Genomic DNA, 22,408 nt, shown 5'->3' with positions numbered 1-22,408 from the left:
AATAATCGTAGTATTGCTTTTTCTACTTAGAGACTCAGATTTTTAAGATGTAATGTGCAAATGATAGCTGTTATTCGACACGTAAGAATTATTCGATTCATCGGGAATAATAATGAAATTGAGATCTCAATTTAATTCTATTGTCAATAAGTCGTATTATAATAATATAATGAGTATAAACCACAGGTATAAACCAATGTAACTTATTAAAAATGCTTCTTATTGTAATATATTATGACTGAACACAAACAGCGCATGAGTAATTATTTATTTATCTTTAATAAAAGCAGCAAAAAACATGCAAGTAACAGTATTTTAATGTAATCCTTTAGTAATATTACACAAACGGGATATTAATGTTTTTCCTTTGATATTTCATCGAAATAATTGTTGCTACTTTAAAGGCATTTATAGGAAACCTTTTGCAAACTTCCGAAAAAATAAATTAACACAATTATACATAAAGTTTTTCAACTCAAAAAAGAAATGACTGCCCAATAAAAGAAATGCGAGTTGCCTCATTTGTGTTTACTCAAATAAGTACTACAGACTGATGTTATTTTGATTAATGGTACCAATTTTTCTTACATGGTCTGTATTACTCTGAACAACCAAACAATGAGATCTGAATCAAGAAAATTAAAGCTTAACATCCTTTCATGTCAATTACTGACTTAACTTCCACGTAATCAACTTGTGAAAACTGTCGCTTAGAAAACCCCACTTTTTACTATCTCTAGTAAAATGTCCGATTGAATAGGTGGTGTCAGAGATTATGATCGAATAACAGTCAATATGCACCAAGCTGTGATGCTATGATATATAGCTTAGACAAAATGCAGGCTCACAAGGTTGCTAGGATACCTAAATAATATGAAATTACAGTAATACATAATAGCATTAAAAAAAGTTTTACAGTACAAGTAAGTATTGAATTCGATCGAGTAAAACCCTAACACTGGGACAATACTAAAAAGCGTTTACCAAAACAAATATCTTAATAAAACTACACTAATAATTGAGATGTGTTCCTTTTATCGAAAATAGTTAGCCGCCGTCAACTACGAGCCATTACGTTGATAAGTTTAACCCGCTCGCGTGCGCACGTATATACGCAATTTACGTAATCGTACAATATTGTGTAGAAGATAAAAAATAAATTTCCTTATTTAAATGATCCCGTCGTACTCTGCTCGTACAATACAATAGTAACTAATAATAACAAACACGCAATCGTCCCCATAACAATTCAACTCCGCGATAAACACATTGCACATACACTTTTGTAAAGCTCAAGTCTAAATATAATTAAAATCACATCTCATTTAAATATCTTTGGACAAACCAAATAAAATTATGACATAGCGTACAAAAATACAAAAAATATACAAGAATCATATAATCGTGTGTAGCTGCGCTTACGTGTATACGATATTCGCAAGGTAAACTGATCGACCTGCGGAGAACTCGAAACAGAAACCACGTAGACTAGACAGTTAAAACAATAACCGTAGAAAAATGGCGTACACTCGAGTACGCGCCAAATATAACGCGACAACGTCCACCGCCGACGTTCGAAAGGCTAGCTTGTTACTAATAATAATTTGACTAATTTATTAAGATACAGTACATTAAAGTTTCACGTATCGTTAAAGATAAACGCCTCTAACGATGTTATTATTGCAATAGCTGAGATTCATTGGTCACAGAAGATCTTGTACATGAGATGTATCTAGGTTCGTGATGAGTGTTTTGAGGAAGGTCATTTCTTTACGTGCGTTTTCTAAAATAATTCGGGGGTCCTGAGAGGTGCAGCGGAGGCAGTTGGGGGCGAAAACCATCGCAAGGTTCGCAGAGTCCATTTTTGTTTGACTCACCACTTCGGGAGCGGTGAATTGTTGTAAGAAACTAATCAAGTATGTGAGTACCTGGAACAAATTAATTTAAAATATAATTAACAACTAATATATTTATAATTCTCTTTTATATAATAAGAAATCACTTTTAATACTAGTCTGGAAAATTTGTTTTCCTCAAAGTATAACGAACGCCAAAATTTTATACAAGGACATTGACTACATCCGAAACTATAAGAAATAGCGAAACAGTTAAAAGAACTTATGATGTTAAAAACACACGTGTATTATTTCAACATTGGATAAGAATTAAATTATAAGAGTCAAACTGGAAAGATCAAAAATATTGTCAAAGGTATGTGTGGTCGCGTACCGTCGTGTACACCAGACGGTGTGGCGAGCGGCATACTTACCTAGGCGGAGCCGGACGGGCCTACGCGCTAAGAGGTCTCTGCGTTCCTCCGGAGATCCTGGAGCCCTCTACGCAACGCCGAGGACGGCCACCGGGGGGGGGTTTTGAGTGCGGTAAGAATCCCACATAACTCTCTGTCGCTCCCACGGCACCGGGCACCTTTTGAATGTTTCGAAAAAAAAAAGGCACAGTTACCAGTCGGTTGATGGCGGGCAGGCGCTGAAGCGCGCGCGCGGCGGCCGCGAAGTCGCCGCCCGCCGCCACGCAGGCGCCGTACAGCGCGTCCGGGATCAGCGGCTCGTACAGCTCGCGGTACCACAGCTTCAGCAGGCTCGCCGGCGCGTGCGCGTCTGACACCACACATTAGTTAACATTACTCACTTCTAACGAGAACGTGTTACCAGTTTTGACAATTGGACGTGGTTATGCCAAATGGATCCAACCAACAAAAACCGTTTTTTTAGTTACTACCATCCACTTTCGTATGTGAAAAAAATATTCAAGCTGCACGGTACATTTTTTCTTTTGAAATATACAGATATCAGTAATATCAATCATAAATTAAGCATTTTACTTTTACTGAAAGACCTATTTTCTCAAAAACTAGTTTTTGTGGTTGAATCTATTTTGCATAACTATCCATTCATTATGCAAAATAGATCATGTCATCAGTCATCCATTTTTGCGTTAGAAAAATATTAAAAAAAAAAGTAGTTTTTAGAGCATTTGCGAATGAAACAATATATCGCCGCACTTTTCCTTCGATTTCGTGTTTTTGCACCACTTAACTGCACATGTCGGCATTGTTCCGCCGTGACAAATGTCAGCCATTTAATGGCTTCCTTCAATTACAAGGCGGTGATATATCTATACTTATCTGTGTCTGACACGCACAAATTCGTTAACGTCTTCATTATGATACATTAGACATAGTGGTAGGTAGTAGTTAGTATGAAATTGTAGAAAACATCATACAATTAACATAAATTATTCGTATAAATGTACAAGAAACAAGAAAGTTACGAATATGCTCTGCTACAAACACAAATATGTATTGGCGAACTTTGTCAATAGAGGCCTATATGTCCCATTGCTAATTTATTTCAGTAAAAAATATCTCATCCTTAGATAAATCTTATGAATACCTAAATTAATTCATTTGACATTTTAAATGAATGTAAGTGAAAATTGAAATGAAATTAATAAATTTCGATTCAATCATTTCGTTTTCCACTTCATAAACTAAAGGAAATCCTTCGATTTGGTACACTTTCTATATAACTCACCCGTCAACGTGGAAGCGTCAGGCAATTCCCAATTATCAATCTTCGCTTTCAAAGCATTCACTTCGTCGACATCGGCGGACACTCGGAATATGCCTTCGGTTTCCCTGCCGTTTAAAGCTAGCACTTGTTGCGACAACGCCACTTGCACCCACGGCAACTGTCTGTTCGGGAATCTCTCTTTTTGGAGAGTCATCACTTCTGATAGTGTGTTTCCGAACATGGACTGACGGAAGATTTGGATCTGGTAGGAGATAGAAAAATTGTATTACACGTACTGTAAAACAGCTACTTTGATGTTCTTAATAAAACGTTTATTTTAACAAAAATTACACATAAATAACAAAATGACACGGAATCCTCAAGTCTATTATTTGTAAAATTAATGGATAACTAAATATTTATTGAAAACAAACTATTTAAAAATTAATTTATAATAAGATATTTGGACTACTTACTCTAGCCTGGTCGATATCCTCGGTGCTAGGTTTCCGTGGCTGTCTCTTGCCGCCGAAACCTATCCTCTCTAGCCTCTTGCAAGCCACACTCGCGTAATGCGACACTTGGACGTGAATCGGCCATTTACCAACCTACGAACAAAAGCGAACATTACAAACGGAATATTTATCACATCCACATATTCTACTAGCACTACTTAGTCTAGGTAGCATATACTTTATTCATCAAAGTTAAGCAGTACCATACAGAAAATACTCTACACCCAACTTTAGTTGAATTTCTCATATCCCGTACAAGATATAAAAGCAAAGCTGCACATGTTTGACTTCATGTAAGTAAAGCGTCCTAATTTAGTCCTGAGAGTTATCGAGGTATTTCGACACTAAGATACGACTCTCATATCACCAGCTAGTCTAAAGCCCGCTCCACATTCACGCGAGAATCTCGCCCATTCGTATCGGCTCCACATTCTCGTTTCTCGTGCTCTTCACGCGTTCTCGCGAGAATGTAGAGCGGGCTTAACAAAATGTCACCATAAAACAACCTCAGGGAAGCAATCGGCGAAGGCGGGGTCCCGGTGGCGGTTGACGTAGTTGGTGAGCGCGGGCTGGAAGGCGGGCGAGGGCGGCACGAAGGCGAGGCACACGGCCAGCAGCTCCCAGCCGCGCAGCAGCGAGTCCCGCAGCGGGTTCTCCGTCGTCTGCCGGCACAGCTGCACGTACAACTCGTCACGGAGTCTGCGAACAAACGTAACCATGTATAATTCAACAAAACAAAGAGAAAAACGCCGCCGTTTGCCGGCACAGCTGCACGTGTAACTCGTCTTGGAGTCTGCAACCTAACATTCCTTGTATGCACAACAAAAGAAAAGAAAAAACAATTTCATTTCCAACAATGAACAATACATGCAATATATTTAGGTGGTAGAACCCTTTGTGGTTCGGCGGCACCTTCACCACACCTATTTCTGCCACATAACAGCAGTGTTAAACGCTGCTGTGTTCTGGCTTGTAGGATGTGGTAAGGGAGACATACTTTTATGAGGCGTTCCAGCTTAGTCCTCAGGAGGAGCGGCGCATCTGTGGCCGACCTCAGGTAGGAATATCGAATCATACCTGGGGTTGATTACAGATCTTCATGGGCAACAGTAGCCACTTACCATCAGGTGGACAGCGTGCTCGTTTGCTACTACTATATTATAAATAAAAAATGCTGTAACAATATAAAGCCAACATCATATTAAAATTTATTTATATAAAAAGATATTATAGTAAGATATGGAAAAAGACTATAAGACTTGTATTGATTAGATCTGTAAAGTGCATGTAATAAGAAAAACAATTCCAATTATGACCAAAAAGTAGTGATAACTGACAGCATCAGCTCAACATTCCCATTTGTTTAGCGTTCACACTGACTGACATTATCACATAAGAAGACTACTAACAATCATAAACATGTTTTTACATACGATATATTTGACTAATATAACGCATAAAGTGTATCTTGCTTTACATGTTTGATTACTTATTATAATTTGAAACGACTTTGTTTACATGAATTTGCACAACAATCTCTAAAAGACGATTGCACATTGACACCCATCCTGTATGACAAGTGTTAAAAGATAACAGAATTATTTTACCCACCTGCCACAAGAGGCAAGATGCAAATATTTGCATTCAAGAGGCAGGTGTACTTTTTTGTGTGTGTTGTTTGTGTGTGTGTGTGTGTGTGTGTGTGTGTGTGTTGTGTGTGTGTGTGTGTGTGTGTGTGTGTGTGTGTGTGTGTGTGTGTGTGCGTGTCTGCGCGCGCGTGCGTGCGTGCGTGCGTGCGTGTGTGTACATTTGTCTTTTAGAATGCTAATCAAAACTCACTTCTCATTCGTGAAGGTGGCGTGCAAGATGTCCTGCGCTACGGAGTTAAGCGTCATGCCGGGGCGGGCTTTGCGGTCGCCCATATAGATCTGCACCAGCCGGAACAGATCAATGGCGGCCTTTTTGTGCGCCTTGTCCCAGTCCGCGCCCACCATAGGCGCACTGATCGACGACGACGTCCACGACAACATGTCGCGGACTGAGGCCTTCAAATAAACATGTTGTGTCAGTTGTTTTATACCCTAGTAGATAGATTTTAAAGATGATAGAATTCTCCATAGATTGATTTTGACGGCATGAATACCACATTCGTTTATGCTTGAGCAATACTGAGCTTCCGAATAACCAAATCATGTTATCAAACTAATAGACAGCATTAAAAAATTTAAGATCTTATTATATTACTTAGCAGAATTATAAACCTGCATCTGCCTCTAAAAATCAGAATAAGAGCAGTATAGAGAGTTTGCCGTAGACCTTCCACAGGATATAGACATTATCCCCATAGTGCAAATACGCGCGAAAAACATATCCCTTCCTTGGGAGTCGGATAAAAAGAGATCCTGCCAAAACATTACGACGGTGATAAAGGAGAGATAATTTTCCAAGGTATTCCAACTTAATCCTCAGGAGTAGTAACTCATTTGCGGCCGACTTCAGATAGGAATGAGTTGATTACAGATGGCCATGACCGACAGTAGCGACGTACTATCAGGATTACTGCATGCTCGTTTGCTAATCCTATACTGTAATAATAAAAAACATCATCAACCCATTATCGTCCCACTGCTGGGCACGGGTCTCCTCTCAGAATGAAAAGAATTAGGCCATAGTCCACCGCGCGAACAAGTGCGTATTGGTAGACTTCACATACCTATGAGATTTTTTTTTATAAATCTCTCAGGTGTGCAGGTTTCCTCGCGATGTTTAACGTTCACCGTTTTAACAAGTGATAATTAATTTCTAATACGCACATAATTTCGGAAAATCAGAAGTGTGTGCCCAGGATTTGAACCTCGAACCCATCGATCAAGAGGTCGAGTCTCTTAACTTAACTAGGCTATGACAGCCATAATAAAAACGACATGTACAATATCGCAAGCGCGCGCACCTTTCTCCTGAAGATGCCCTTGTTGAAGTTGAGGTTGTCCTTGGCGAATATCTCGATGTCCTGCTCGGGCGGCGGGTGCGGCAGGTGCGGCGCGTGCGCGCGCACCGGGCTGTACAGCGCCGCGTCGCCCGCCGCGCCCGCCGCGCCGCCCGCACAGCCGCCGCCGCCCAGCGATGACGTCTGGGGAACGATACTTATTAACGTCTATGTTACGCATTGACGTCTGTGGAACGTTACGTTTTAACGTCTATGTTACGCATTGACGTCTGTAGAACGTTACGTGTTTAGCCCTAATTGTTGCACTTTATATAGTTTGATGATTACTTCCAAGACGTATCCAACTACGGCGACCCCCTGATAGTGCATCTGGCTTGTGCCGACGAATTATAGCATGGCATTGGCATGGCATCTCACTGCTACGCATAGAAAAAAAATCCTACACCTATGACACTTAAAACATTTATAATTATTAATAAAACGAATCATTTTTACTAAAAATTATATATTATATTAATATTAATTATTCACTGTCGTAAATTATGATAACTCTGTTTGATATTTTGTAATGAGATAATTTTGAATTTACCTCAATAATTTGTATATCAATGATGGCAAAATGCATAGTATATTGTTAAAATATTTTATATTAAACATTTCATAAATAAACTTGGTTCGATTTGATTTGATGAGAACAAGTTAGTACACTAATACAAAAACAATTACAGTGTATCAAAATTAATAACGATATTAACAAAACATTCTGCAAGTGAAACATACATGCATATGTGCACATTCAAGCCGTATTAATTGTTCTTCACACTCTTAATGGCAGATGCAAATAACAATTTCTTTTCTGTCTAAAGGTAACATTATCAAAGTGACCTTACCCTATGAATACCGGGCGACGGCTGCCGATCCCGATCGAAGCCAACGAACGTGTTATAGTACGACACGCCGTGGTTCATGTACTCCGCGTCGGGCGGTCGATGCGCGTACGAGTGCGGTAGGTACACTCCGGAGCCGTCATCGTCGTCGGGCGTCCTCGCGCCGCCGTCGGACGACTCGTTGTCCGGCTCGTGGCCGGACAGCGAGCGCGACTCCGAACCGGAACGGGAGTGCGAACGGGATGAACCGGACTCGTTGTCCGATGAACCGCCGCCGTACCGCCCGCGACCTACAGATATATATGAAAAAATTATATGAAACATAAAAAAGAGACATGTATTGATCATATATTAAATAACATAAACTAATTATGTACTAGACTATAAAAACTAAGCAGTAAGAATATGGGTCATGAATAAGGAAACCTTTGGATTCCGAAAGGCAACAAGAGCTAATTGGACTGTCGCCACGTAAGATTTATATTCGGCAGTGAAATAAAAAAAGAACGAACAGATGAATGAAAAGATTGAATCAATATGCTCATTGTTCAGTATTTCGTACTGGCTGAAATACTGGTAATAAATAAAGAGTTAATTTGAAATGTTGACGTTTTTGTCACAACATACAAAAATACATACAGTCATTACACAGAGTTCGTCACGGGACGAGTTACAAATATACATATTTATTACGGAGGCCCTTGTAGAACCGTTTCGGAAGACGCGAGTGTGTGTGTGCTGCATCAAGGACGACCGGTCGCCAAGGGAAGTAACGGCACCATTCATCGGTATTTATATACATGAATAATAAATAAGAAAAAAAAATTTTACACCTACAATATTACCACTAGCGCACATGAATCAAAATTATAATTCGGATATTAACTAGCGACCTGAAATTCATACACTCATATACAAATTGATTAAAGAAATACCCTTGCTGGAGAGCTTGGCCTGCTGTATGATGTAGTCCTGCAGCGGCAGCAGGTGCTGCATGCCGCGCAGGTCCCAGTTGCAGTAGAGCGGGGAGCCGCCGCCCTCCTCGTCCTCGTCCTCGCCCTCCGGCTCCTCCGCCTCCGCCGCGCGACGGTGCCCTGAAACACCATCACACGTTTTAAAATTACTAGAAATTTTTGTCCACATGATTGTTACCACGTTACATTGCGACCCAAACTTATTAACTTAATGAAGTTATTATACACCTATTTTTATACACCTGAATAAGACAAATAAATATTCAACGTTAAAATACTTACGACGTGATTTCGTTCTATCCCTAGGTGTAGAAGTCCTTTCCAGTCGTTGATTGTGTTTTTGCACATTGGGCTCTGTTAGTGGTGGTTCTAAGTTCACACACTTCATTTTATAGTTAACTGAAAAAAAATACACACAATTTATTATACGCAGTAGCTAAATAAAAAACCAAGTAGGAATAGCATGAAAAATAAATAAGTATTCTCCTTCTCAATTACTTCAAGCTGAGTGACTTTTATTATGTGACAGATATTAACGATAACTTGTTTTTTAAACCCTTATTTTGACACAGTCGCACGGTCCATGGCCACGGCAAAGTTTCACATGCGATATAAATAAATGATAATAACATTAATTCATGTGTACAGCGTAATGAATAACTAAAAAATGTAGCATGTACCAGCTGCAATATTGTCCTGTTCGTTGGCGGAGGAGAGCCTCATGAAGTTGTGGTGCGGCTCGTGCGGCGGCGTGCGGTGCTTGCTGCTGCCCGACGACACCGACGTCTTGCTCGACGTGTAACGCTCCGGCTCCGCTTGCTGCCTTCTGGGAATAGGCAAGATGACAAATGTTAATAAAACCTGCTGTAAATACCCATAGATTAGTAAAGACAATTAAAATTGTCACTGTCATCTATTTTCGTGTTTGAAAAATATGAAAAAAAAAATAGTTTGTAGATCATTTACGAATGAAACGATATTTCTTCGCACTTTGCTTTGATTACGTGTTTTTGCACCACTGAACTGCGCATGTCGGCATTATTCTGCGTAAATTACACCATGACAGCCATTAAATGGCTGACAGAATTATCAGCCGTTTAAGCCATTTAACGGCTTCCTTCAATTACAAGGCGGTAAGATATCTATACTTATCTATGTAAATACCTGGTAAATTCCCTGGGCTGATGCCAGCTGGAGGCATTGTGACGTAGATCGAGGCTGGTCTGGCGGAACGGTTTGTCCACGCTATAAACCGCCTGCTTTTCCGGATACCGCTCGATGCGATCCAGTTCAGCTAAACGATCCTTATCTAAATGCCTGTAAATATAATCAGAGAGTTTTAACCTGGCAGTCACTGATGCGAAATTCAATCTTTAAATTAAAGTCAAGTAAGTCAAGTGATCTGTAATATTGATTTTTGGACTTGGATTCCATAATTTAAAGACAGAACAAGTAAACAAATAATAATCATCCGTTAACTGGGTACTTATTCGATACGTTCATAACATCCAAACATTACTATCCCAGAAATAACCAAACGTTTAGAGGGGGCATAAATTACACATTTCATAGACTTTGGAGGCCCCGCAGAATCGGAGGCCCGGGGCAGCCGCTTCCGCCCCCCCACCCTAAAGCCGCTAGAGCCTGTCAGTATATATATAGTCTCAGGAGCTATAAATAACAACGTGACCTGTCGGAGTATCTCTCGCGCGAGTGGCGCGACAGCTGGTGCGGACGCTCGAGGCTGTGCAGCACGCGCGCGCCCGCCGCCTCCGTCGCCAGCGAGATCGACGACACCAGCGACGGCCGCGCCGCCGTCGTCTGCGACACACACTACTTATTATATAAAATTCTCGTGTCACAATGTTAGTTACCGTCCTCCTCCGAAACGGCTTTACTGATTTTCACCTATTTTATGTGCATATTCAGTAGGTCTACGAATCGGCTACTATCTACTTTTCATACCCCTAAGTGATAAGGTTTGTTCACTCTTAACATTTTTTTATTTATATGACAACACAACATTTGCCAGGTCAGCTAGTACTATTATATTTACAAATCACATAATAATACTATGTTAAATATCGTTGAGCGTTAGTATCATGATATACAATATTTTCAAATAGGCCTTCAAGACACTATTTTTTTTTAAATAAAATATTGGAGTAGCAGATGAGCATGCAATCCACCTGATGGTAAATGGCTTCTGCTACCCTTGGACATCTGTAATCAACGCCAGATAGGATTAGATATTCCTACCTGAGGTCTGCCACAGATGTGCCGCTACTCCTCAAAGGCTAAGCTGGAACGCCTCGGAAAAGTATTTCTCCCTTACCACACCCTTCAAACCAGAACACAGCAGCGCTTAACTATCAAGCTATCTTCAAACCCACACACGACAGAAATAGATGTGGTGAAATTGCACCACAGTTTTATAAGTTTATGCTTATGTTACAAACCTGCAAGAAAGGCGTAGGCTGAGGCTTCTGCAATGGACTCCCTGGACTTTGTGGAGAAGCAGATTCGCATGACGAACCTCCTGCCGACTGTTGTTTTAACTGTTAGAAAATTTATTATACTATGAAACAAAAACCAAAAAGGTAAACACTATAAAACATGCATTATAAACAAACAAGTATTATTTTAGGATTAGGCACCAAATTATCATATTAGGACAAATAGATAATACATGTCTATGAACGTATAATGGCTTCAAATCCTTTAGAAATTTACGCTAATTTTACTTTTATAGTTACCTAAAGTATTACAATAAAAACAAAAAAAAATCTTTAATGTATATATAGCCTATGTCAATATCCAATTTAGAAGTTCCTAGTGATGCCTGATGATGTTAAAATCCGTCAAGTCGTTTGAGCTGCATATCGTGCGTACTAAGTCGTACATAGGTACATAGATACACTCGAAAAACATAACTCTTTGCAGTAGAGTAAAAAGCCTGACTCTACTTTATATTTCAAATTAAATTACAATATTAAAAAAATCTTAATTATGATTTACCTTACGTCTCGTCAAAGGCGTACTTTCAACAGATTTGAAGTATTTCTCATGCATGGAATCATCAGATGCGTCCTTTCGTGGCGAAATAAAACTGCCACTCCGATTTAGACCTTTAAAAGATTAACAGCGTCAGATTGTGTACACGATATTGACACAACTTAATTCCGATTACAAACAATGAACAATGCAACATTGAAATTAAATGTAATGAAAATATTTTTTTCCAATTGAAAAATGTTAATTAAAACTATATAATACATTTTACGTTAATTTATAATAATTTTCATCTTCTCAAAGTGCCTCACTGGATAGCGAAAGTTGCCTGTAAATTCTGCAAAATTCCTTCGATCTCTAGCGGGCTAAATAATTGGGTATTTAAATAATAATGTACACAATACCATGATTACAAAATATAATAATAATTATGAAAAACATAATAAAGGAATTGAAATACCTGAATGTGGCGACCACTTCTCACCTTCGTGAGGTTGGGCCGCACTGCTCCGCTTACGCAGTTGAGGCGTGCAAATCGGAACGTTACAAGCCGCTGCGCTTAACTCCTGTACCACAATAATACATTGCATATCATATCATAAAAATATTCAGCTTAATATTATTAATGCCATAAATATTAAATACATACATATACTATACTTTACGTGTGTAGAGGTTTGACCCATATGAGTAAAAATATAGGATACTGGCACTAAAGTACCATACTACATTAAACTATACCAATTTTAAGCCACCAAATACAGTCATGTGACCTACGACAGATTTGACCCTTCTCAGAACTATGCTCAAATATAATTCTAATCGAACAATGTCTGTAACCACTATCGCGTGTTAACCAAATTCAATTGCACACTTATTTTACATTTTGCAATCTAAGAAAGCAACATTTAAAAACATTGTTAGTGTTTATGAGAATAAATGTAGGTAACTCTTTTTGTAAATATTATTATGTACAAAACTTGATGTAGGACAGATGTGCCTTTATTTATACACTTGTGGTAAAAGTTAAAGGTGATTAGATGTATTTTAGCATTCATTACTCTGTTCAACTTTGCATAACATACTCATATGTAGGTACTATGTGTGTTACAATTAATCAAGCGGTAGTAATACATATAAGGAAGCCTCATATCGTTACGCCTTAAAATTCTCTAGTATGTTTTAGTTATTCCATCAGATATTAACAATATTTACATGCAAACAACAATAAATCAACATACCTCAATTAAATGCTAAACGTGTATCCACTTAAAGTAATTAATTCCTATTAAAAACATATTATATCTGTTACTAATATTATTATTGTTACTGTTAAAAACTAGATTTAATACTCTGGTATGCGAAGGCAAGGTCGTTCGCCGATACACTAGGAAACATTTAACTATTGTAGAGAATTGAAAGTAAGAGGATAAATATGCCTAAAGATATAAATAGAGACAATGTAGTGTTGTTTCCATCTTAATGGGGATGTGTTTTCTTAAACCATGCTTATCAAAAGATAAAGGAGATAATGATTACAATGAAGAATGTGTGTATAAAGACACTCATAAGTGTGAAGTAAGAAATCGTTGCTAACATTTACCTACATATCCCTATACGACTATACGCCTATATGTAATTTCAATAATATTTTCATTTTCTGAGCTATGCTTTACTTAATTTGCAGTATTATTTAATAGCATATTTTACTATAAATTCAGAAAATGTGTTAGTTATTCATATAGGAACTAATATAGTGGATTGGAGAATATGATAAGGCAGATATTATACCTGTTTCCGTCTCTGCTGTGCACTGCTTATACTACTATCAGAGGAACGCCCGGAGTCTGTGTGCCGACATAGAGGAGTTGTACCGTCTTCACTCAACCGTCCGCGCCTACTTTCTCCGCTATTCCTGTTTTAGTAAAAAAAAAAATTGTAGTAGCAGACAAGCTTGCAGTCTACCTGATGGTAAGTGCTTACTGCCACTAATGGACATCTGTGACCAACCCCAGATAAGATCAGAGTCCTACCCTTAGTCGACCACAGATGCGACGCTATCCCTGAGGACTAAGCTGGAATGCCTCAAATAATGTCTCCCTTACCACACTCTTCAAACAACAACACAACAATGTTAACACTGCTGATATTAGACAGAAATAAGTGTGGCGGTGGTGTCACCTGAGTTGAACCACTGAGAGTTGTACCACCCTTAATACATTCCATTACATTATACTATAGATTACTCCCATTGGCAGACTTATAAATATCCACACAGTTTTCTTCTAATTTCAGCAAAAGATTGTACATCATTGAATAACCTAATCATTTCCTATTTAAGAAATCTTCTACTTAAGAAAGTAGCAGAAATTAATAGAATGTAGTTGTTAGTTAAACATTGTGTTCAATAACAGAACCCATGGCACTTTCATTTAAGATATCATAAATCTTTTGTCCTATGATTAATTGTAATGTCATGTTGGTTCATTTATTTAATACATTATTTACAACATGGTAAAACATGCATCTGTAAAAATAAGCATGAATATAAAAATAGTAGCATTAGATCCTTAATTACACATAACTATGAACATAACTTAATAATAGATAAAAAAACAGTGCAGGCATTGCCTATTCCTGTTAAGATAACAACCAAAACAATAATATCCTGGACAATGATATATTGTTATCTACACTATTGATAAAACAATTCTATTCAAATACACAAGGAACTATCCTCGGTGAGAATTTGATTGTCTAATTCTAATTAAAAAATGCACAACTAACAATATTTGTTTAAGGTCATTTTCTGAAAGTAGGGTTCTACCCAAGTTCATGATTTAAATTAATAAGATATATTTAATATCACATACACAAAATAAAATAATAGTTAAGACTAATTTTGATGAAGGAAAAATAAGGATATGTTTATATTTTATAACAGTTAACTAAAATCGAACTTCATAGTTCTTTACCACATCATTAACTTACCTATGATGGTAATGAGATCTCCTAGTTCGTACAGGACTTGTTTGTGTGATTGTAATACTCTTAGCATTGCCAGGGGACAACTTGCTGACACTTGCCATTGTGCTGTTGCCATTGCTACTAATTGGGTCTATTAATGGAGGCACCTGAAAATAATGTAAAATATTAAACAATTACATACAATTTAAACTGACATGACTCACTCTTGCTCCCATCACTGGCACTTAGTTGTCTTCTGAAGAATGCCCAAAGATAAGTAAACAAAAAAGATGAAACATTTGTCATTATGTCAAAACTTGAATCCACTTTATGCAAGCCAGTATTGTGGGATCCTAATTATTGCAAATATAAATTATAACTGTAAGTGTGGATCTATTGTTTATATTTTCATGAATTATATGATAAGTCTTAAAATGCTTTTACAACAACCATAAGAATATTTAATCTTATATACTCTAAAACACCTTACTTATTTTTCAAGTACAAAATCTTTAGCAAACTTGACTTACATAGGGCTGTACTTGAGGAGCTGCCTGGTTGGTTTGGGTGGAAGTCTCTCGTCTCTTCTGAGGGTCTGTGTTCTGTTTCAATGTCTGCAACTTTGCTAATGGGATTATGTCACAGTCCGTTGGCCTATGCCACACTGTGGTCTGCAACATACGCATAATATGAGTTATTCAAATCAAGTAATGATGTTAATTAGCATACAATGCACATAGAAAATAGGAAGAGGAAACTAACCTGTGTGGAAGCATTATAGTAGTAAAATCTATGGGTGTTGATGTCAAATAGTTCCCACCATTGTGATGAATCCGTACGTTTCACCTTAACCCCCTGCAATAAAAATTTATCCAAAAAATTCACATCTACATTCCTACAGAAGTAAATGCTAATAATTTATATTATATTACATCACAATGCAGACATTTGCTGCTTGAAATTAGCATAGGGTTACCCATTGAATGGTCACATTCAAATGCAGTGAAATATAATTATGCAATCTTTTCTTAGGACAAGAAATTATTTCTTCATTTACTATTATTTTATTCAGTAATTTGGTATAAGCATTTATAGTTAGACACATTCGATATGATCAACGGTAAGTGCGGTGTGCAACTTTTAGCAGCAGTTTTAGTTTTCTGAATTCAATCTCATAAAACTTTTCATTCATTAATTTATTTCTTAAAGGGGGACCGGTGCCGGCCTCCCTATTTACATATTCCATGCAGTGCAGTGGCTTTTAACGCAAAGTATTACCTCTGGTGGGTCCCAAACACATTCGCCTGTGGTTAGGTTAGCATACATATGCTCCTTTGTCTTCGGTTCGATGATTTCCACCCATTCCACCCTAGAATAAAACATTATCCAAGTTACAAAGTTACCGCAGGAAAGCTAACGCACAGCAACAAATGAATTCAGGGCGTGACATTAGCGATTTCCGTATACTTTATTGATTTTGCAACTTTCTACCGATTTCGGAAGTGATTCACTGTCAATACGTAAGAAGCTAAAAACTTAATTTACCTGTCAGAAGACATTTTTACGAAAAATTAACAACAGTCCTATGCTTTAATTATACATTATACACGATATTTCAAGAAATTATAATACGAGCGAGAGCGACGGGAAATCATCCATGTTGAGTGTTTACTTCAATGCACAGATTATAAAAAAATCTACACTCTACACAGATTACTAAAAGAAGATAGATAACTATCAAACATTTTGTAAATAAAATGCTAATTTGCGTTGTATGTGTACTGATCACTTTATTCAAATACTAATTATTGTTTAATTACTAATTATTACTGTTTCCTTGTAATATGTAACGAATGATTAAATAAAAAAAAAAAAAAAAAAAAAAAAAAAAAAAAATAATTAAAAATTGAGTCGCGTTTGTTGTACAATTTGTAAAAATCTGTGGTCAGTATGGTCGATTTGTCAGGAAAAAGGCGGGAACTTTCGAGGCGGGAAGTTCAATTTTAATTAGTCTCTTGAAAAATAATAACTTTTCTGTTATTTTAGACGTTATATGTATCTATTTCATTAGTAAAAATGAGTTCCGACAGTGGCGGAACTCAAATTAGAAAAAACATTAAGGTATCGCCGGCATCTCCTGTAAAGGCGCCACCACCAAAAAGGAAGAAAAGTGTTGCATGCCCACCAAGTTTACCAGAGTTACCTGACAACTCTGATACTGAGGACCATGTAATGTACACACCTTTTTTAAAACAAAACTATGTACGGATTTACCCAGAAAATTCTACAGGTAATATATTTCCAGTTTACATACAAAGCACAAAGGACGATGTAAAATTTGGCAACAAAAGCCCAATATATTTGAACAATATATTTAGCAGATCTATTAAAGGTGTTAAAGAACTAAAACGTGTGAATGCTCAGAAATATGCAGTTATTTTTGATAGTGCTAAAAGTGCTAATGCTCTGCTTCGTGATTCTTCATTTCTTAATGTTAATGAACTAAAAGCTTTTATACCAGCATCTACATCCGAATCTATTGGAGTAATAAAATTTGTACCAACAGACCTAAGCAATAAAGTGTTGTTTGATAAACTTTCGTCTAGGCAAGACATTTTAGCTGTGCGACGTTTTATGAAAAAGACTCACGAGGGGCTTATACCCTTAACTACTATTTCTGTTACATTTGCAAGCAACATACTTCCAGATCACGTTAACTTCGACTTATGTCAACTTAGAGTTGAACCATATATTAGACCTATAGTTCAGTGTTATAAGTGTATGGCATTTGGACATACTACAAAATATTGTAGACATAATGTAGTGTGCTCAATCTGTTCGCAGGCTCATTATTATAAAGAATGTACAAACTCGGACAATCCATTATGCATTAATTGCAAAGGTAATCACATAGCAGTGTCACGAGACTGCCCTGTAAAACAGCAGAAAATTATTGAAAATAAAGAAAAAATTGTAAATAAATTAAGCATTAAAAATAATTTCCCTGCTCTCAATAAATCATATGCAGTAGTTTCGTCAACTACTTTACCTAAAAAAGACAATAAAACTCTAATTGGTGAAATTGTCAACAACACCCAGATATTATCCAGTTTAGTTATGACTCTCACAACACTTTTAAGTAAGGAAAACACCTTACCAATAAATAGTTCTACTATTAAGGAACTCCTTATTAAAAACATTAAATTATAATGGATTGTTCGAATCCTTCCTTTTTAAAAATAGCCCAACATAACATACAAAGTTTAAAACCCAAAGTACCTCTAGTAACCCAATTTTTACATGATCATAATATAGATGTATTAATTTTAAATGAAACTTGGTTGAAATCTGTTGATATCATAAAAATTAGAGGTTATAAAATATTCCGTTCTGACAGCGACACTGCACACGGTGGTGTTGCAATATTATGTAAAAATTCAATTAAATGTTCTCATGTATTAACTCAGACTTGTGATAAAGTGCAAACAATAGCAATAACGGTTCATACGAAATATTCTGGTATTCTTAGTATCTTAGGTTGTTATTGTCCACCTAGAAAAGGTTCATTTCCTATAAATATTTTAAAAAATGTAATTTTAGCACTTCCATCACCAATTTTAATTTTAGGTGACTTAAACGCTCACCATGTGGCCTTTGGCTGCCAAAATAATAAGCCAAGGGGCTTAAGAATATATGATATGTTAGATGAAATAAATCTTTGTATATTAAACACAGGCACAATGACTACAGTTAACCGACCTAATCAAAATCCTTCAGCAATTGATGTAGCATTTGCTTCACCTATTTTAGCTTCATTATGCCAATGGTCAGTTATAACCGAAGATCCATTAGGTAGTTATCATTATCCAACACTAGTCGAATTGCATATTTCACCCGAAATTTACGAGTATATTGATCGACCTGAAAGATTTATATATAAAAATGTTAACTGGGATTCCTATTCTGAAAAATCTTTGAAGTCTTTAAAACTTATTGAGATTAATGAAAATCCCTTATTAGCATATCAACAATTTTGTGAATTTACTAACAGTTTGAAACTTGAATTTGTACCAATAAAACAGTTCAATGTAAATAATAAAAAACACATACCTGTACCATGGTGGAATGAAATCTGTTCTGATGCTGTAAATAGTAGTAAATTAGCACTGTATATTTATAGACATTATCCTACATTAGAAAATTATATAATATATAAAAAAATTGACGCGGAAAAGAAACTTACAATTAAAGAACAAAAAAAGATTAGTTGGATTAATTTATGTTCTAGCTTTAATCGATTGACCCATATTGGCAGAATATGGAACTTCATAAGAAAATTTAGTAGAGTTAACTTTAGTACTAATAAGACTGAGGATGATTGCTGGGTTAATGATTTTTTGCATAAAATAACTGATAATACGAATATAGTAAACAATGATGATATGAATATCTTGAAACAGTATTTTAACTTTAATGACTTAAACACACATTTGATTAAACCATTTACATTTTCTGAATTTCAATTATCCTTGAATAGTAGAAAAGATACAACTCCTGGACTTGATGACATACCTTATATATTGATAAAAAAAATGCATATTGACTGTAAACTAATGTTGCTTAGTATTTTTAATAAGTTATGGGAACTTAATGAAATTCCTCAATCGTGGAAAACTGTCATGGTAGTACCAATATTAAAACCCGACAAAGATGTCAATTCTGCAGAATCTTATAGACCTATATCTTTATCTTCGTGTTTGTGCAAAATATTTGAAAACATGATTAAAAATAGATTAGACTTTTATGCTGAATCTCTAAATATTATACCTCCACAGCAATATGGATTTCGTAGAGGCAGAAGTAGTGTTGATAGTCTCTTAAAATATACAAGCGATATTAAATCTGCCATGTTAAATAACTCTTTCACTGTCAGTGTTTTTCTAGATGTTCAAGGAGCGTTTGATAATGTCGATTTACGTGTTTTAGTAACGATATTGAATAGTTATAACATACCTGGTAAAATATCACAATGGATATTTAATTTGTTTTATGGCAGATATGTGTACGTTCGACATAGTAATAAGTTACATGGACCTAGAGAGTCATATAAAGGTGTTATGCAGGGTGCTTGTTTATCTCCGCTTATATATTCGTTGTATACCGCAGAAATATGTAAATATGTACAGTCCGAAAATGTACAAATTTTGCAATATGCTGATGACATTGTTATGTATTCTTGTAATCGAAATCTTACACAAGCTGAACTGTATTTGAATGTAGCTCTTAAGCAATTACATGATTATTATAAAAACAAATTAAATTTAAATATTAATCCGCATAAAAGTTCAGTCATGATTTTCGGCAATAACATAAATCGCAATAATGTAAATATTAAGTATGGTATAAATAATGTAAATATTAATGTAGTATCTGAAAAGAAGTTTTTAGGTTTAATTTTTGATTCCAAAATTACATTTTCATCTCATGTTAAAAGAATTGTAAATAAGATGCAAAAGAGCATAAATATATTAAGATATATGGCTAGTGTAAGTTGGGGTATGGACCCAAAAATTTTAAATATGATGTATAAGTCTATTGTAAGAAGCCATTACGAATATGCTTCAATTGTATATATGTTTAATATAAATAACAATTTATTAAATAGAATAGAAGTTTGTCAAAATAGGGGACTTAGAATAATAACAGGAGCAATGAATTCTACACCAATTAATTCTTTACAAATAGAAGCAGGTATTCCACCTGTTAGTATAAGAAATGCATACTTAAAGGAAATTTTTTATGTAAAAATATTAAGTAATAATTGTTATTTAAACTTATTTGATAGTAATGTTCTTTTACAAGGTAATTTTAAAAATGATGTAAAGACCGAATGTATTAATATTCAACATTTCCAAGATTGGAACCTCGGTTCATTAGATGTACAATTAATTAAGCCTGTGCTTTATAAAAGAGAAGTTAACAACAATTCAACATTTACATTCTTTATGAATTCAGAAAAGGCTGAATATAGGCAAATTTATACTGATGGATCAAAAACTAAAGAAACAACAAAAGCAGCCTATTTTGACTCTTATACTAAATCTGGACATTGCTTTTTATTAGACAAGCATACATCGATATTCACAGCCGAATTATATGCAATTTATAGAGCGCTATATTATGTTAAAGAATGTAGTAAAACCAATGAGAAAATATTAATAATAACTGACTCTCTCAGTGCCCTTAATGCACTTGATAACTTTAAATTGTCATATAAAGAAAATATATACATATATAAAATAAGAGAGCTCCTATCAGAAATTAATTTAAAAACAATAATTGAATTCATGTGGGTTCCTTCCCATTCAGGAATAACAGGAAATGAAATAGTAGACAAAATAATGAAACTAAATTATTTTAAAAGCAATATAGTACCTGCGGTACCAATATCAGATTTTATAGAACTTTTAAAAAGTAGAATGTACAATGCATGGAACGTTTTATGGAGAAAAACTAAAGCAATTAAAGGAAAATGGTATGCAGACATACAACAAGAAATTCCCTCGAAACCGTGGTATTTTAGTATAAAAAATTCTAACAGACATTATATTACCACCATAAATCGCTTGCGATTAGGACATGGATTATTTCCATCTCATTTAAAAAGATTAAAATTACAAACAACCGAATTGTGTAAATATTGTAATGCAACTACTGCTGATTTGCAGCATTTAATTTTAAATTGTCCAGCCTTTACTATAGCAAGAATTATAATGATAGATGGTTTAATGAAAATTTACAAAACTGAAGACATTCCCCGCCTTTTACCATCCTTAGAAATCACAATTCCTACGAATATATTTACGAATATATCAAAAACACTGTAAAAACAATATAAACAAAATTTTGAAATAGAATAATAATGTTAAAAGGAAAAAAAAATAATAATGAAACTTAAATACAATTAGAAATTTATACCAAATATAATGAAAGTACAATAAAGTTAGGCTGAAAGGCAAAAAGCCAAAGCCGTAAAACACCATTAAAAAAAAAAAAAAAAAAAAAAAAAACGATTTGTCATTTACATGAAGTTATAGGTAAATATGGAGGCCACACTTAGAACAAAATCTTGAGGCAAATACCTACGTATCTCCATCCCGCTTTCTGTGGGCCGACCTCTCTTTCTAGTGTGGACTATAGTATTGCTATCTTCTTCTTTAAATCTCCTAGAAAATTCTTAGAATTAGTCACCACACTAGCCTAACCAGAAGTTAAACACTGTCAAATAATTTACCTTTAAATAAATACTTGAACTATGATTAGTTCAATTGAAAATCCCAAAATCGTAGGTCACGTATGCATATCTGGGTTGGCAATTCAACGAATTATAATCCCATTTCTTAAGGATTCGGTAATGTGGCAACATTGGCCCTATGTGCCAAAATAAATAAAGGTTACCCTACTTAGACAGAGAGGGTCTGCCCACAGAGAGCGAGATGGTGATACATAGGTTTTGCTTCAAGTAGGTATTCGAAGTGTGTTCTCCATATTTACCTATAACTTCATGGTCATT

General features: G+C 35.7%; 1 protein-coding gene across 2 annotated transcripts; it reads right to left on the bottom strand.

Annotated features, from left to right (window-relative positions):
• Positions 1–513: 513 nt before the first annotated feature.
• On the bottom strand, positions 514–16,511 carry RhoGAP93B (MyTH4 and RhoGAP_KIAA1688 domain-containing protein RhoGAP93B). Of its 2 annotated transcripts, none has more exons than XM_073085037.1 (22): positions 16,381–16,511; positions 16,114–16,204; positions 15,598–15,690; positions 15,366–15,506; positions 14,860–15,002; positions 13,660–13,783; positions 12,329–12,434; positions 11,875–11,984; positions 11,316–11,414; positions 10,547–10,677; positions 10,021–10,173; positions 9,537–9,682; positions 9,139–9,255; positions 8,818–8,976; positions 7,886–8,172; positions 6,999–7,178; positions 5,888–6,093; positions 4,555–4,747; positions 4,010–4,141; positions 3,555–3,795; positions 2,464–2,618; positions 514–1,928 (listed from the first exon to the last, which is right to left on the bottom strand). In XM_073085037.1, the coding sequence occupies exons 1-22, from the start codon at positions 16,392–16,394 to the stop codon at positions 1,704–1,706; spliced, it is 3,246 nt and encodes a 1,081-aa protein (XP_072941138.1). In that variant the 5' UTR covers positions 16,395–16,511; the 3' UTR covers positions 514–1,703. The 2 variants fall into 2 exon arrangements, with proteins under 2 accessions (XP_072941138.1, XP_072941139.1); XM_073085038.1 differs by having other exon boundaries at positions 11,316–11,402.
• Between the last annotated feature and the right edge of the window lie 5,897 nt (positions 16,512–22,408).

The sequence above is a fragment of the Epargyreus clarus genome, unplaced genomic scaffold (assembly GCF_041222505.1).
Source record: "Epargyreus clarus isolate Ecla_fem2 unplaced genomic scaffold, WU_Ecla_fem_2.2 ptg000021l, whole genome shotgun sequence".
Taxonomy (NCBI): Eukaryota; Metazoa; Arthropoda; class Insecta; order Lepidoptera; family Hesperiidae; genus Epargyreus; species Epargyreus clarus.
The sequence above is the reverse complement of the archived record's forward strand: the minus strand, read 5'-3'. Positions and strand labels throughout refer to the sequence as shown.